Source organism: Aulonocara sp. 'chitande type north' Nkhata Bay, linkage group LG3 (assembly GCF_057382095.1).
Source record: "Aulonocara sp. 'chitande type north' Nkhata Bay isolate Kocher_YH1m ecotype deep benthic linkage group LG3, A_spYH_male_GT1.1, whole genome shotgun sequence".
NCBI lineage: Eukaryota > Metazoa > Chordata > Actinopteri > Cichliformes > Cichlidae > Aulonocara > Aulonocara sp. 'chitande type north' Nkhata Bay.
Genome location: NC_141346.1, coordinates 36,750,914 through 36,769,119, shown reverse-complemented (window position 1 = coordinate 36,769,119; position 18,206 = coordinate 36,750,914). Strand labels below are relative to the sequence as shown.

The following is an 18,206-nucleotide window of genomic DNA, read 5'->3' as shown; positions in this document are numbered from 1 at the left end:
AAGGAAACAGTTCCTTGTTTGTTTTTCCTTCTTTGGACTGGATTGACTCGCTGCAATCCTTTTAGGCTTCAGGATCAGTGTCCCATATAAGTGAATTTCTCCCAAGCCCATTATAATCATGGAGAAAAATACTTTGTGACTGTTTTCAATAAGAATATTTTATAACACTTTAAAATTCACTCTCTCAGGCCTGGATTAAAGAGCTGATTTGTTAAATCAGGAACTCACAAAATACCAAAATATCACCACCGGTGGATCACACCTCTCTGATGTTCTTATCTCAGTGCACTGTAACAAAAGAAAAAACAAACGTAAACAATAAAACACTCATATAATAACAGATACTGGGGCCCTTTGCAAACATGTCCAAAGTTCAAACCATCTTTCTCTCTCTTATAGAAAGAGAACAATCCAAACCTCACTGATAGAATCAACCTAGTGTCAAACAAAACCCAAAAATCAACCAAAACTTCACACACTATATTGTGTAGGCATACAGGCACCATAACTCCTTTTTTTTCACTGACAAATACATGTTGGATCAACTTAATTCAATAGTAGACACTGGTTGCACACAAATGTTTTGCTTTGGCAGAAACTTAAACAACTGAGTCAAATCAACACAACCTTTTCATATTCTCTCCGAAATAAAACTCACACCATTCACTCATCATTTTCACTCTGTACCACTGCTCCTTATCAGGCTGTGTGAAGCACAGTACACAATTCAGTGGAGGCCTTAAGCCATAAACAGACATCACGCACAGACATTGTTTTCACAACCAAACTACTTTAGACCTTGTCCCCTAAATCTACACAGATGCCCTCTGTGTGGCATGAAATGCATTTAACCAATAAACAATCAATGAGTTCTTATAGTTGTAACCGACTCCATATTCGGATGTTTGTGTGCAGCATTTGTTAGTAAAGCATTCTTCATTGCATCAGCGTGTGTGTGTATCACTCTTTATTGCACAAGCTTGTAGATGTGTGTGTGTGTGGATCACTTCTCAGTGAATTGAATCAACATTTCGATTTTTTTTTTTTTTTTTTTGCACGTGTGTGTGTCATTTCTCACTCAATCAACGAGTGTATATGTTCATATGTGTGTTTCTCTTCATTCTGAGTCAATGCATGTAGATGTGTATGTTTGTGTGGGTGTTTGTGTTCATCACTTTCCTGTTCTGGTGTTCTGGGTAAACCACGGCCTGAAGCGTGCCCTGGGGTCCTGCCCTCCTCCTTTTCAGTCCGTTTGCATCCGTTGGTGCTGCTGCTCAAAGTTCTGTCCATACTGGTTCTGGCCCCAATTGAGGCAGGTCTTTTTCTCCAGTATCCTGCATCTTCTCCTTATTCCACTCCTCCTTAGCTTGACCCTTTTTCTTCTGTAGCTCCTTCAGGGTTTTAATACGCAGCTCAATCGTCTGGATGTCAGTGTCAAGCTCCAGTCTACGCTGCTGCTCCAGCTCTTCCTCTGTTTCTCCCAGCCAAGTCAAGACTTTGTTCAGGTCAAAGTTCAGCTGCTGTCACTGCTGCTTGTTCTGCTTTGTTCTCATCTCCTTGTTGAGGTCCTGAGCCTGATTTCAAGTCGTGTGTCTGGGACTCCAAGTCTGATGGGTTCGATAATCAGCCAGCTCCTCCTGAGCCATGCTCAGTTTTCTGCTCTGATGCCTTGAGCTCTTACTGAGGGGCAGAAACCTCACAATCTTTTCCGTCCACTTCAGATTGAAGTCCATCGATGTTTTCCTTGCTTTGCTCCACGGCCTTTTGCGGCTTTGCTGTTCGGCTCTTCTCAGAGGTCAGCTCCTGGCCGAGCCCCGACACCTGTGCCTTCAGCTCATTTTCTCCTGGTGTTTTGTCCATTCTGAGGTGCCTCCTGACCTCAGTTACTCCTCCTGTCTCTGGCACGCCCTTTTTGCTGCCCGATGGTCATTGTTGGTCCGTCACTATCCTGCACAGTTTTAATGCGGAGTGGTTAAGGTCAGCATTGTTTTGCTCTTTTCATCTGGGCTTAATGGGCGTCTCGTCACAGCTCTGTCAGCTGAAGCTGTCTTTTTCCATATGGCAAGAGTGTGAAGAGTGTGTGAGAGGGGTGTGTCCGATCAGGCACAATGCTGATGGCTTTGCGAGTGCCTCGTTTTCCAAATCCAGATGTTTATTTGTCACATACACAGCAACAGAGAGAACAGTCTGTTGTTGGAATGGCTGAGGTCCTTCACGATCTTCCTGGCCTTGGTCCAGCACCACCTGCTGTAGATTGAGTGCAGGTCAGGGTGCTCGGAGCGGATGGTGCGCTCAGCTGATTGCACAACCCTCTGTAGAGCTTGTCTGTCCGGCATGGTGCTGTTCCCGAACCAGACAGTGATACAGCTGCTCAGGATGCTCTCGATAGTTCCTTTATATAAGGTGGTCAGAATCGGTGGTGGGAGCCAGGCCTTTCTCAGTCTTCTCAGAAAGAAGAGACGCTGACGGAAATCTCCTCGTGTAGTGAAACGGGCCTTGGATTTAACGCTCTCCGTCTCTGCTGCATGAGATCGTTTTCCTGCAGCACTGTTGACATTTTCAAGTTGTTGTTGTGGGTCCAGCTGCTTTAGCATTTAGTCAGGGTCACATCAAAGATGGTAAAGGAGAGAGCAACGATGGTAGAGGGGAGAGCAGGAGTCCAGGGTCCGCCTCGGCTTCCCGGGCCGACAAAGCAGCCTGTAATCAAGCATAAAGAGAAAAAACAAAACAAACACAAAACAAAAACAAACGAACAGGAAAATGATGTTATTTTGGCTGCGTTATTCAGAGAGGGGAGAAATAACGGGACCAGGCCCTGTGTCAGCCTTCTCTCCCCCTTTTTTTGTTTTTTCTCTCCATATAATCCACTCATGACCCGCCAAGCTGACAGGACAACACAGGTACATGTTAAAATTCTTAAGATCATGTTTAAAAGCACAAAAATTGGAATTTTCTTTCATTTAGTAATCACTTGTATTAATCAATCAGCAGAAAACATGTCACAATTTGACTTTTATTAACCACTAAATTTGTCGTGTCTTTTTTTTTTTTTTTTTTTGAAGTTAAGTTGTTGTCCTGCAACCCAGAGAATTTATTTGTTAGTAGTGGATAAACTTTATTATTTAACGGCAGGTATATGTTAAGTTTCACTGCTTTACTTGCTGGAAAATCTTCACGTGTTCATGGGTGTAAGCTGTTTCTTCATTGCGTGTATGTGCGTTTGTAAATGGGCTAATTTAACGTTTTTTCTCAAACGAGGCATTTCTCTAACACGTGCCTCTCTCTCACATTTCTCTGCTTGTGTGTTTTTGTTTCACCTTTTTGTTGTGATGCTCCGGACGCCTTCCCAACCTCCACAAGTCTGTTGGCCCCAATTTTATGTGTAAAACTTCTCTTAATTTCTCCTTTAATTCTCTGCTAGCTGCTGTCTTTTCCACAGCTGCTGATTCTTGCTGAGTTTGGTTTCCATTACTATAATTTTGCTTCGGCCGCTGTGCTTGTGGGGGCAGTTGGTCCAGGCCCGTAGCCACCTGTATCAACACACTGAGAAATTTATTTAATATCATTTTCATCACTGTTAAATAGACCAGCAGGCAAGACGCCCACCTTTGCACTGCAGACTACATGACAGTCTCCCAACACACTCCTCTCTGAGTTTCAGCTTTAAAACCCAACATCATTCACACCCTAGTCACTCAAAACCTTATTTGTAATATTATAATCAGCAACATCAGCGTTTTAATTACAGGCATGTATCATTGTTTGCAACTCATAATTATAAAGCTCAAAAACACGCTAAACAGCAACAAAAGTCCTCTGTGCGCGTCACAGCTCATTTGCATGTTCACACACAGTCTAAAAATAGCTCGCAGCGCTGCAGCTGCACGTCACACAGAGTCTCACACAAAGCTCAGGCAAAACTCTTTTATTTTATATTACAAAGACGTCTTATATTTACAATCACTGACAGGCCTGACAAGTTCAGCGCCTAACAAATTTCGACAAATTTAATATAACGGGTCTTACCGAAGAAAGTCTCACTTTTTTGTAATCAATCAAACAGTATCTGTTACTTCTGGAACAGTTTCTGACCTAATTTCTAAAGATCACCTACACAATTTCGACAAATTTAAAATAACAGGTCTTACCGAAGAAAGTCTCACTTTTTTGTAATCAATCAACCAGTATCAGACTCTAACTGTATCTGGCCTAATCCCTAAAGTCCCTAACTCAATTGAACAGTATCCAAAAAAGCGCATAACACCGTATCTGACGGTGAAGTGGTGAAACCACTTAGTTGTTCTGGAGTGCCCCAGGCTCCACAGTAAACCAACTGACTATCCCTCAAAGAGGACGGGCATTGAGCGTCCCCAACCCCGGCAAGCGTTACCTCTGAGCAATGCGCTTCTTAGCGGACTCTAACCGCCGTTCTATAATAATTTATAACAATATGAAACAACAGTCAACACCCTAAAACAAGAGTCTGACTAAGGCAAGTGCCACCTAGAGGTCAATGGAGCCAACCCTCACTTATAATCACACAGGACCACACTTATAACCAATTTGGACTTTAACCAACAACATGACCAATTCCCTAACAAACTACTTGAGCCTTTATCTCAATGCCTTGGGACTCTAACCCAGCATTTCTTTCATTTCCTTGGGACTCTAACCCAGCATTTCATACTTTTTCAACTTCATTAAAGACTCTTAGCCGACTTTAACTGCATAACACACGCGGATCCTCATCACAATCAAAACAGACCCTCTACCAGTAATTTCAGTGAGTAGACTTTAATTTAGTCATATCCAATTTGGCACACTTTGGAAATAATTCAACAGGTAGTGCCTTACCTTTAGATAAGCCGGCTTATGCCCACTCACATCAGACCACTGGCTCGTGCCTGTCCGTTCGACAACCTCGGACCGTCCAAACTTTTAAATTCCACCCCAATACCACAGGACGAGCCACCAAAATGTTAAGGTTCAAAATATCGGGGATGGAAACAAGAGAAAAACCACAATAACAACACTGGTCCGGTCGGGTTGAGTCAAACGATGATTTTTAATGATCACACACGTGGGAGATGGACACTGATGCAGACAGCCTCAAAATCTCAAAATGGTGGAGCATTGCTCAAACTTTTATAGCCTCTGGTGCCTCCACCTTATCATACAAAGCATAAACATTCACATGCCTTCTCTCACACAGCGCCTAAGCTACGACCTTGGCTCCCCGTTTATCTGCTCCTGCTGAGATGGGGCAGAAAACTCCAGTATATTCTGTTCTCTTCTAATCAGACAAATAAGGCGATGACTTTCTGCAAACAGTATTTCTTATAACTCAGCAGTATAATGCATCATAAAACAATATCATTCATTCACAATAAATCAACAGTTTAATATAATGCACATCAGTTTAACTAATGCAATAGTTATCAGCTTCTTCTAATTCAGGAGAATAATGCAAACTAAAACTACATAATAATTCACAATCTTTAATTAGGGGTATAACATGGCATAAAATAATATTAGAATCTAACAATATATTTATTGATATTTACTCTCCTTTATTCATACATCTGTGTGCTTGAGGTTTGGAAATATTTATTAAAATTATAAATAGCCTTTGAAATAATGTAAGACAAATGTTTGATAATACTTACAGTTTATGACAAAGATGATGATGATGATGATGATGATGATGATTATTATTATTATTCTTTTTTTAATTTGAATAATATTTAAATAAAATAAAGGTTTTTCACATTTAAAACAAGTCTTGGACTTGTGTTCTCCTCATTTCCTCTTTAACCCTCAGTCAGCTCACATATGTGTAATGAAACTTACTGTCTGTCTGTTATTGGTCAGTTTAGTCTGTGTGTTAAAGGCCTTTTCATAAAAATCTTGTCAGATCTTGTTAAGTTGTTATTTCTGTGTAAAAGGAAGGAAGCAGAGAGAAGTTTTAAAACCTCTTTGTTTCCTTCTCAGCTCTTTGGTATCTGCTGTGCTGCTGCTTCACTCTCTCTCTTTACAGAAAGTTGTAGAAGTTTTCAGACGTGTCACTGCTGGATGTGAGGATGGGAGCCACTTTGCTCTGTGAGCTGGGCCTATTCTGTGAGTACATCACTGACTTCTATTGTTTGATTCATACTGATCCATAAACATGTTTTAGTAAGAAGAACAGAGCATCAGTCATTTGTACCATTGCAGGTCATGTGATCAGAGGACTCTCATGTTTGTTACCAACGTGGTTGTTTGTAGACTGGATTAGATTTTAGTGCACTGACTCAGATCAGAGTGGAGCTGCTTTAGTTTATCTAAGAAAGGTTTGTTTCTCCATCAGTGATAATTTGATGCTTTTGACATCCTAATATAAAATGTAATCAATCATAGTAGACACTGATTAAACATATAACGGCAGTGATTAAAGCCAGTGCTAGATTTAAACAGCCTTTTAACATGTTACATTTCAAATCTAACATCAACAAAACACTCACATGATTTGAGTGTCTTTAGTTTGATAATGTCTGAAGTTTCTGTCTTTATTGTAGTGCTCTGTACGCTCGTCTGCAGTGGACACGCTCAAGGTGACTGAACAGTTTTCACTTTTTCTATTTCTTCCTTTTTATTTAGCAAAGATTATTCTCAACCTGTATGACTCTACATAAATAAAGTATTAATAATCAATCAACATTCTGCCTTGAGCATAAAGTGTTTCAGATTGTCTGTTGTCTGATTGTTTGTTTGTGTTGGATTCTAGTTGCTGTGCTAACTATTGAACCCAGCTCGTCCAGTTATTTCATTGGAGAGTTTGTTACCTTCAAGTGTGACATGAATGAAGGAGAAGACACTGACTGGTATTACACAATCAAGAAGGATGGTCGAGAGTATGCCCCCAACACGGAGAACAAAGACTGCACATTAGAAATTATCTCAACAGGCCACAGTGGTGAATATCAGTGCTCTGGTAGCAGGAAGGAGTCACATTATATAAAGAACAGTAATACTGTCTTTATAACTGTATTAGGTAAGTCCTCAGTGATTAATGCTGTGATGATTCCTGATAAAATACTCATCTGAATTATAAAAAAATATGTGTTTAATAAATGTTTCATTGAAAGTATTGTATTTCTTATGTGTTGGAACTTTAACAAAGATCCTTGCATTTTACCTAACTTTGTTCACAGTACACACTACAACCAAAATACTCAGACAATATGTCATTACAGCATGTGCATGTTTTACTGTATAACAAGAATAACTGTGGATGAAACTTAATTTAAATAATGAAAAAAAATGAAACATCAAAAGATCCATATAATTTAAGGTGACGATGTTTCTGTTGTCTAAATGTGTGTGTGTGTGTGTGTGTGTGTGTGTGTGTGTGTTTCCTTCAACAGTGAACTGCATTAGTTTATATTCAGTGTGACTTCTTCAGGCCTGAGATTGAACAAACATTCATACTGTGCTTATTTAGAAATCTACAACCTGAATTACTGCAGCTCTGTCACCATGTTGAGACAGAAATCAGAAAAATTTAAAGTGACTTAAACTGTAGGAAAAAAAAATATATAATGAAGACATTTGTAGATTTTATTGGGGGGGGGGGGGGGGGTGATTTAAAAAAATGATTTTTTTAAACCTTTTATACATTTATATTGTATCAGGTGTGCATTTTGTTCTCTTCTTTTTCATAACAGCAGATAGACCCAGGGCCACACTGACAGCAGGAACAACAATCATACCAGTAGGGGGCAGTGTGACACTGACCTGCTCTGTGCAGAGCTCTGATGGATGGAAATATGAGTGGTTCAGACGAACCCAAAGAACCTCTGAAGGTAAAATCAGAGATCAACAAAACAGAGATATCAGAGTATCTCAAGGAGGAATCTACAGCTGCAGAGGAACAAGAGGAAACCCAGATTACTACACTGATAGAAGTGATGATGTCACCATTGAGATAACCTGTGAGTTCAGTCATTTAGTTTGAAATATACATTCACTCATGATTATCAAACATACAATGTGAAGTTTTCTGTGTTGATTTCATGTTTGTTGTGTGATCTCCATTTGACAAATGTCGTCATGGTCAGCACAGGATGAATTCAATGGTCTACAAAGCATGTTACATTGTTAGTCAGACAAAGAGCTGCAGCTGATAGTAGCCTCATTGTAGACAGTTTGTCACCACTTTGTGTCACGAACTTTCAGCTGGTATAGAGACGCCAATGCTGACCTGCTGCTCCATCACCTGAGGACAATAATGACACAAACAGGATAAAATATAGTTCTTCAAACTCCCTCAACAAATGAAAACAAATATGAAACTTCTTTAAAAAAAGAATAAAAGTCATTCAATCATCTCATCAAATACTGGCGTAGATTAAAATTAATCTGAAGCACACACACACGAGTGGGTTTGATAGAAAGGTTTTTGATTTTATTTCTATTGAACTCATTGATTTGCATGTTAACCTCAAAGTGATTTTATGAAAGCAAATCAAACTCATTCCAACTTCTTCCTGAAAAAGTCTCATTTGTACAGAAAACGACTTTGTGGAGAAAAGTGTGTTTATGTTCATTCTTTAAAAATAAGTTTCTGTCTGTGATTCAGCTGTTTTACACTCACTTTATTTGAAAACAAAACAAAATAAAACAAACAAACAAACACAGGTAAACAACAGAAGCTCAGATGTCCCAGTTTTACTGCTGGGCTCAGATCACTAACAGTTACCAGTTCACCCATCTCTGCATAAATAAAAGAATTAAAACAAATAATGTGTTATAATTTTAAAAATTGTACAAATACATGAAAGTGATGAACGTCAGCTTAACATTTTATTTTGCTGTTGTAGTAGCTGTGTACAACATTTAAAATGAAATGTTAAATGATAGAAAATAACTTCCAGTCAGCTTTTGTGTGTGAACTTGATTTTTTCAAATAACTTTTTAATAATATTTGTAGTAAGACGACTTTAAAAACACACACATACTTCTCTTTCAAACACTCTCCTCCCACTCCGACAGAAAGTAAAGAAGTTGTTCACGGCACTGTAACTATTAAAGCAGTAATGAAAAGAAAACAGAGATGAGGCATTCAAACTATTTTTGATTTGAAAAAAAAAAAAAAACTTTTCTAGGCAGTCGAAGTCTCACATGCAGAAAAATTACACGTTGTTTCCTAAATTGGTCAATGTTTAACACATAATCAGTGCTGTAAGAAATTTCTTCCTTAGACAACCAACAATTTAAAGATTAACTTTTTCTGTATCTTATACAGCAAGTAAACCCAGAGCCACACTGACAGCACACAGTTCAATCATACCAGCAGGGGGCAGTGTGACACTGAGCTGCTCTGTGGAGGGCTCTGCTGGCTGCAATACAACTGAAATTTATAAATGAATTAAAGTAACACTATAACTATGATTTTTGTTATTTGTTTTGTGGTTCTTCTTGATATATTTATTTAAATTTTTATATTTGTTTGTTGAACAGTTTGGGCTGCTGTGAATCTGCAGCACAGCTGGTCTCAGATATTCACTGGTGAGACAATCACTCTCAGATGTGAGATTCAGGGAGGTGAAGGAAAGGTGTGGAAATATGAATGGACAGCACCCAACACAAACAGCCCTCCAACATCCAGTGAATACAGGATCAGCAGAGTTTCAGTGTCCCACAGTGGAGACTACAGATGTCGGGGTAGCAGTGACTATCTCTTAACAGGATGGAGTGATGCCTTCAGACTGACAGTTTCATGTGAGTTGGACCATGATTCATGCTGACATTTCATGTTTTCATGTTTACACCTGTCTTAACAGGAAAACTCCAACAATGATCCAGCTGTCTGCAGGCAGCTCAGGACAACAGTTTTTCTCACTGTGCAAACAGAAAGGAGAGACACCATGGAGGCTCTTAAAATATCAGCAGTTTAAAGAGGAATGTACAGAGATGACAGTTTGATAAGAGAATGATAAATCAGTGAAATCTTTAGTTTGTTAGACAGTCTAATGTGTCACATGCAGGTAGGGATGGGAATTGATAAGAATTGATTGATTCTCATTGGCTCCACTTTGAGAGTCGCCACCATCTCTAAGCAGAATATCAAAGACATTCATGCAGATTAGAGGCTGTGAGGTCAAATGTTTGTGCATGTTGGAGGTATTTCCCCTCTTTGTTGTGATCAGTGTTGGGATCATTTCTCAAAAAAAGTAAAGCAAAAAAGTTCTTACACAAAAGCAGCACAAAAAGACCTTAAATCAGTTGTCATGGTGATTCTACAGTAGAAACATGAACAGGTAGAAACGGAGCTGCAGCCTGACTGCTCATCAGTTTGTTACCTGTTGAATTTCAGCAGCAGCTTTACTGTAAATCACAACTCATTTCTCACAGTGCTGGTCTGGGGTCAGCATTCACTCAGCTTTAACGTCACTCTGGGTTCTTGGCTAGCTTAGCGTTAGCATGCTGTGCTTTAAAGAGCCAAAGTTGTGTTAACAGGTGATTATTTGAATGCAGTTGTTTCTGTCCTAGAACAGTTTCCACTTTACCATCACTCTCATCCTGTATGCTGTAATCCGGCTCTCTACTCCCATCCCTACATGCAGGATTACTAATTACTGTTTGTGTTTGTAGATAAATTAATCAGTGAATGGTTAAAGTGTGATCAGTACTGTAGCAAGTTTATTCTTCATGATGTTTTAATGTTTTACTTATTTTGTTTCTTCAACAGCAAGTAAACCCAGAGCCACACTGACAGCACACAGTTCAATCATACCAGCAGGGGGCAGTGTGACACTGAGCTGCTCTGTGGAGGGCTCTGCTGGCTGGAAGTTTGACTGGTTCAGACGTGATTCAGTCTCTTCTAAAGCTCAGCTCATGAGAGGAAATGAAGCAAACAGAGTCTCACAAGGAGGTCTGTACCACTGCAGAGGAGGGAGAGGAGATCCAGTTTACTACACAGAGGACAGCAGTGACGTCACAGTTACAGAAACTCGTGGGTTCAATTATTTTATTTCTGCCAAACTGAGAGATGTCATTTTGTGTTCTGTGCTAACAATTTCATTCAACAACTATGAGTTTATTAAACCTGAAATGAGAGACAACTCCTGACAAATAGAAGAATTTATTCCGTCTTATTTTTTTTATCTTCATGTTTCTATTTGTCTCTAACTGGATATTTTTCTGTGAACAGTTCCCAGTAAGCCCACTGTGACGCTGCAGCCATCCTGGCCTCAGATATACAGCGGTGAGACAGTCACTGTCAGATGTGAGATTCAGGGAGGTGAAGGAAAGGTGTGGAAATATGAATGGACAGCACCCAACACAAACAGCCCTCCAACATCCAGTGAATACAGGATCAGCAGAGTTTCAGTGTCCCACAGTGGAGACTACAGATGTCGGGGTAGCAGTGACTATCTCTTAACAGGATGGAGTGATGCCTTCAGACTGACAGTTTCATGTGAGTTGGACCATGATTCATGCTGACATTTAATGTTTTCATGTTTACATCTGTCTTAACAGGAAAACTGTTACTGCAAACTGAAAGCGAGAGTTAAAGAACCGATAAGTTGGATCGATAAGCAGGCAGAGACTAATGATTCCCAGGACTTTGACTACTGGGAACCAGTTCCTTACTCCCATCCCTACATGCAGGATTACTAATTACTGTTTGTGCTTGTAGATAAATTAATCAGTGTTTAAAGTGTGATCAGTAGTGTCACAAGTTTATCCTTGATTATGTTTTAATGTTTTACTCATTTTGTTTCTTCAACAGCAAGTAAACCCAGAGCCACACTGACAGCACAAAGTTCAGTCATACCAGCAGGGGGCAGTGTGACACTGAGCTGCTCTGTGGAGGGCTCTGCTGGCTGGAAGTTTGACTGGTTCAGACGTGATTCAGTCTCTTCTAAAGCTCAGCTCATGAGAGGAAATGAAGCAAACAGAGTCTCACAAGGAGGTCTGTACCACTGCAGAGGAGGGAGAGGAGATCCAGTTTACTACACAGAGGACAGCAGTGACGTCACAGTTACAGAAACTCGTGAGTTCAATTATTTTATTGCTGCCAAACTGAGAGATGTTATTTTGTGTTCTGTGCTAACAATTTCATTCAACAACTGTGAGTTTATTAACCCTGAAATGAGAGACACCTCCTGACAAATAGAAGAATTTATTCCGTCTTATTTTTTTTATCTTTATGTTTCTATTTGTCTCTAACTGGATATTTTCCTGTGAACAGTTCCCAGTAAGCCCACTGTGACCCTGCAGCCATCCTGGCCTCAGATATACAGCGGTGAGACAGTCACTGTCAGATGTGAGATTCAGGGAGGTGAAGGAGCTCAGTGGACGTATGAATGGAGAGCAGCCAAGTTAAACACACCTCCAACATCCAATGAATACAAAATCATCAGAGCTACTGAGTCTGACAGTGGAGGATACAGCTGCCGGGGCAGAAGGGACTATTTCTTCTCAGAGTGGAGTGATATCATCACACTGACTGTGTCATGTAAGATCTTTCATCCAGAGTATCTAAATAAGGAAAAAGCACTTCTTCTTTCTTACAGCTTTATAACTGTCTTTCATGTTGGTCAGTAAAATGTTTAGTTTTTATTCCAACAACAAAAACCTGAACAGCAGCTTTTTATTCACAGTGAAGAGAACAAAACATATGAGAGTAACTTCTCTGCTGTGCAGCTCTAATACATGAAAGATGAAATGCAGAACAAATGCTGGATCTGTCTCAGCTGCTCCACCACATCCACTAAGAAACATTAAATCCACTGATTGTTCCTCATGTGTGTTTTTAACTTAGAAATGCAGCAAATTAAATATGAAAGATTACTGTTGTATTTGTGTGATAGTTGTACAGTTTGTTGCAGCTTCACCATTAAAGTTATGTGATATTTATTATTTCCATATTTCCACCAAGTTATTTCAACTGGTTTGATTCAGTCATTGACTTTTGTTCTTTTTCTAAACTGAACTGCAGATAAACCAAAGGCCAAACTGAGAGCTGATAACACAGCTGTTCCAGTAGGGGGCAGTGTGACCCTGACCTGCTCTGTGAACCCATCATCATCATCTGGATGGAAATACTACTGGTACAGAGATGAGAAATCCTCTGAAGCCCTGACCACACAAGATGCAGTTTTCCACTCAAATGGACAAATCAGTGTCTCACAGGAAGGACTCTACAGGTGCAGAGGAGGGAGAGGAAACCCAGTTTACTACACAGAGGACAGCCAGTCAGTCAGGATTGGGAAAACTGGTCAGTTCAAAGTTAATGAACCCCAAATCACTACCTGATGAAAAGTATCTGATGGAAATTGACCCCTTTTTTCATTCATTTGTTCATTTCCTGAATACAGTGTCAAACAGACCTGTTGTGACTCTGTATCCAAACTGGTCTGAGATATACAGAGGAGAGACGATCACTGTCAGATGTGAGATCCATGGAGGAGACACTGAGTGGGATTATGAGTGGGAAACAAACAGCATGATAAAAGCTCCAAATCAAAATGAATACAGGATTAGATCTGCTTCATCATCCAACAGTGGAAACTATCGCTGTAAGGGCAGAATGAAAAGTTCACAGCATGAAACAACAGAGTGGAGTGATTCAGTCACACTGACAGTTTCTGACAGTAAGTAGAGTCATAGTTCATTTAACCTGGAAATAGAAACAGTTTGTAAAAATGTGTTTTTATTAGTACATGTTGAGATATTTGACATGTTTAGATAGTCTCACTCTTAAAGTTCATCATAAATATTTGTGAGTCAACATTTTAGTGACATTGAATTCAGAGTTAAGAGACGAAAGATTGAGAGCAAATCTTTGTTGAACAGATGAACCCCGTCCTGTCCTCACTGTGTCTCCATCATGGCTGAGTCCTGGAGCCTCAGTAACTCTGAACTGTGAGGTTGAACATCCGTCTGCAGGATGGAGCTTCTACTGGTATAAAGCTGTTCCTGATCTAGCAGAGAAATCCTCCAGTTATGAGCTGCTACCTGATGGCAGTGGGACTGCACAGGACTCCTACATCATTCATGGACAGACACACACAGCAGGATATGTGTGCAGAGCTGGAAGAGGAGACCCAGAGTATCACACTGATCACAGTCAACCAAAGTTTGTCTGGTCTGCAGGTCAGTTTGAGGATTTATAATCTTCATGTTGATGATTTGAAAGTCTGTAAATCTGGCTGCATGACTATCAGGACTCCTGTGAACCACAAAGAAGTCAAACGTAGATGTTCACTGTGATATTTTTAATCCTAACATCTGTGAGCTTTGTCTCTTCACTGCATGTCGTTTCCAGATGTTCATTCATCAGCGTCTCTCACAGTGAGTCCTGACAGAGTGCAACACTTCACCTCTGACTCTGTCTCACTGACCTGTGAGGGAAACTTCACTGAGTGGAGAGTGAGGAAGTTCTCTGAGGACGGCCGACTGTACTCTGACTGTAGGAGAATGACTGGATCCACATGTGACATCAACACATCAAAGTCAGATACTGCAGTGTACTGGTGTGAGTCTGGATCAGGAGAGTTCAGCAATGCAGTCAACATCACTGTACAGAGTATGTTATTATACATTTACTACTTGGATTTGGATGATTTAAACGTCACATGAACATTTGTCCCAGCTTTGCTGTATGTGTGTAATTTATCTGGAGAAATAGCGTTTTTTTAAATACACGAGATCAGATCTTCATGATGAAAAGCATTTGTACAATCTGTTCTTATTACTGTTTGTCAGCTTTTTCTAAAAGTGTGCAGCAGCTGATGTGACTGAAACAATTGTGTGTGATTGTGTCACAGATGATGGTAATGGTCCTATCCTGGTGAGTCCTGTTCATCCTGTGACTGAGGGAGCTTCTGTTAGTCTGAGCTGCAGTTTGAGAACACAAAAAATACTTTCCAATGTGTTTTTCTATCACAATGACAAACTTATTCAAAATGATCCCCGAGGGGAGCTGAAGATCTCTGCAGTGTCAAAGTCTGATGAAGGTTTCTACAAGTGTCAGTACTCAGGAAGAGAGTCAGCACAGAGCTGGATGTCAGTTAAAGGTGAGCAGGATCAAAATATGTGATGGATTTTTATGAGTTTGATGACTGAGAAGCAACATTAGATTTTCTGATTTAAGTCTCAAAGTCGCCTGGCTTAATTTTGTAAAATTATATATATAAATACATATAATTCATCAATGAATAATTATTGTTTCTTGTAACTGTGTCAGGAGCTGACAGCTCTTCATCTCCTGTGTGGTTGATTGTTGGACTGGTTTGTGGAGTCTCTCTCGTTATTATTCTCCTGCTCTTGTTGTATCGCTGCAGACAGTCCAAGTGTAAGAGCCTCTTCTTTTCATGCTGTATTACAGAGTTTATTTACTACACACACTTTAATTATTCACACATATACATATATTCTGATCGAACAATTTACATCACAAACATGTGTAATAACATTTGTCTCTTTCACAGGTTCCTGCTTCACCAGGTTGGGAAAATACTTTTTATTGTTATTTTAAACAAACATCAGTTACTTTTGAGTTTATTGTGTTTATTTCCTGTTTCAGGTGGATCCAGTCTGAGAGTCACAGTCCGGGCTCCTCCACAAATCATGGAGTCAACCAGGATGAAACTCATGAATACAACTCTGTTCATCCTGGTCAGCACTTAAACCGATCTTTATTATCATTATTAATATTGACTTTTCATTCAGTCTCCATTAACAGGAACATTTCTTAGGTTCAGTTTGTGCTCAGCAGCTTTTCAAAGAACATTTATCAAAATCCAGTTGGACAAACATCCAAATAACCAACTGACTACATGCACAAAAGATCAGAAACAAACAGGATTTTACAACCTGATTGTTTCTTTAACTCGACTGAAAGAATCCACAAATGTTGTTGTTTCATATCAGATCAACACAAACAGTAACACCATGATGGGTTCATGCTCTGAAAATATCTGACAGTCCTGGATTTGACTTAAACACAACTAATGAAATTGAATGTGATGTGTTCACAAACATTTTTACATTTCAGGTGCAGATGAACCGCGAGACGTCACATACTCTCTTATTAAACTTCAAAACTTTGGAAAGAAGAGTGAGTACACAAAACACACAGTGTAGAAAAAAGCCTGGGAAGTTTTTAAAGTGTTTAAAATTTTCATTAATCTGATCATCTTAACAGGGAAGCATCATAAACCAGAGCAGAGTGCTGTTTACTCTGAGGTGAAGACAGGAGCTGCAGGTACAGTCACAACAGTCTCATTCAGTGTTTGTACTTGAACGTGTCATCACATCATTATATTGCAGGTAATTATAGGTCAACATGGAGTTTAGTTATTCACTTACTAATCAGTGTTTCAGCTTTACTGAATCACAGCATCCACAGATGCTGACCCAGACCTCAATCACAAAACACACACATGCAAAGCTGAAGTGTCACAGGCAACAAATGATTTCACTCTCTTTCACTGTAGTTGTAAAAAGTTTAAAGTCCATATGTATCCAAAATCTTTGTATCATATCTGTGCTGAACAAATGTGTGCTGAGCTCTGACGTCTCTTTTAGAGGACAGTCTGATGTATGCTGAGGTCAAACAGCCCAAAAAAGAAAAAGCCAAGAAAAACAAAGGTGAGCAAAGTCTGCCATCATCTCCAAGGGACAATCCATCAGCTGATTAAAATCTGTCATACTCAATTATCTTTGCATTAGTGGACACACCCAGTTTCCTCCTGGTTAATGATATTATTGTTTTCAATGATCTTCTCTTCATTCACAGGAACATCAAGTCCTGCAGCTGATGCAGCAGTTTATTCTGAAGTCACATCAGGAAGCTCTCTCAGTAATTCTGCTGCCATGCAGGCTGATTTATTCTTCACATTATTAAATGTCTTCAGCTCATAATATCTTTACATGTTGGAAATCACTTTGTCTCTTTGTGCTTGTCTTACAGGTCAGTGAGGAGAGCTGTAGCAGCAAAGCCAAGAAGAAGCTTTTTATGAAGCCACTCTTGCTCCTCTGCTGCCCAAATATCAGACATGCTCAGCTTTATGTACAGTTACAATATTACATCATAATATCAGACATATTGCTCTCTTATAGCATAAATAAATGCAGGTGTATTCGTGCTCTTTATATTCAGTTTTTTATTAAAGATTTTGTAATAAACCTTGAATGTATCTAACATGTTCCAACAGCAGTGAGAACAAAGTGTGAAATATGTGATCTTTAGTATCTGACAGCACAACTTAAAGTCAGTGTTTGCAGTGTTTCACAAGTAAATACTGATATGGGCACCAACAAATACTTTAACTGTGTTTGTTTACATTATATAAATAAGAATTATATCATAGGCAGTGAATATATTTGAATGTATTTCATGTATATTTTTGTGTTTCTGATCATTTTTCGCATCTTTTAGTTAGAAGGTAGAAATAATTTTTTTTTACATTTGAACATTTTATCTTTGATTTTTGTTTCCTGTATGAGATTATTGACAGACTAACAAAACAAGCGGGTTGTAACTGCGTTATCATGCAAACCTGAAATAAGCAGATGTGAGTATTATTTGCAAAGCGGTCACTAACAGTTCAGAGCATGACAGCAGTCTGCATGTATCTGACACAGAGGACTGAAGTAGAACATTTACAGAGAGAAGCTCTCTGTGTGCTGCTGTCACAGGATGAAGTCAAAGGAAAAGATAACTTGTAGATGTGATAAATCTCATATGAAAGATGGAGACAGAACATCACAGAGCTCTGCATCAATCATGGTCAGCACGACTCAGAGAAGTCGCAGTATTATAATTTTGCACTCCACTCCATTTACATCATTAACCCTTTACAGCCGATCGGAGCGGGCACGCTCTGTTTTGCGTAACTATTTTTAAATCCCAGTAGCACTGCAACCACGTAAGCTAGCGCAAAAATTTTTTTTGCATATGAAACCAGAGGAGTTGTACTTACATCTGATGCCATCAGCTTGTCCTAGGTCACGGTTTCCTTCCACATAAAGCTTTGCAAAACCTGCATAAAAAGCGCTTGCAGCAACAAAAACATAATATTCCAGAAACACGCTTTGCCGATCCGATCAGCTGTTCATAACACTTCCTACGTTGGAATAGATGTCAGCGCGAACTTTTGCATTTCCGCCATTACCTGCCCGAAACCGGAAGTGACGTCATTTTCGCGGAAATG

At 39.5% G+C, this 18,206-nt stretch overlaps 1 protein-coding gene across 1 annotated transcript; it reads left to right on the top strand.

Annotated features, from left to right (window-relative positions):
* The first annotated feature begins 6,080 nt into the window (after positions 1 to 6,080).
* Positions 6,081 to 17,712, top strand: LOC147335432 (Fc receptor-like protein 5). The gene is made up of 20 exons (XM_086278744.1): positions 6,081 to 6,117; positions 6,555 to 6,590; positions 6,764 to 7,030; positions 7,704 to 7,970; positions 9,499 to 9,759; positions 10,730 to 10,993; positions 11,192 to 11,458; positions 11,774 to 12,037; positions 12,236 to 12,500; positions 12,981 to 13,264; positions 13,365 to 13,640; positions 13,843 to 14,142; positions 14,315 to 14,575; positions 14,817 to 15,065; positions 15,236 to 15,343; positions 16,046 to 16,108; positions 16,196 to 16,255; positions 16,579 to 16,641; positions 16,790 to 16,852; positions 16,964 to 17,712. The coding sequence occupies exons 1-20, from the start codon at positions 6,081 to 6,083 to the stop codon at positions 16,969 to 16,971; spliced, it is 3,663 nt and encodes a 1,220-aa protein (XP_086134870.1). The 3' UTR covers positions 16,972 to 17,712.
* Positions 17,713 to 18,206: the final 494 nt, after the last annotated feature.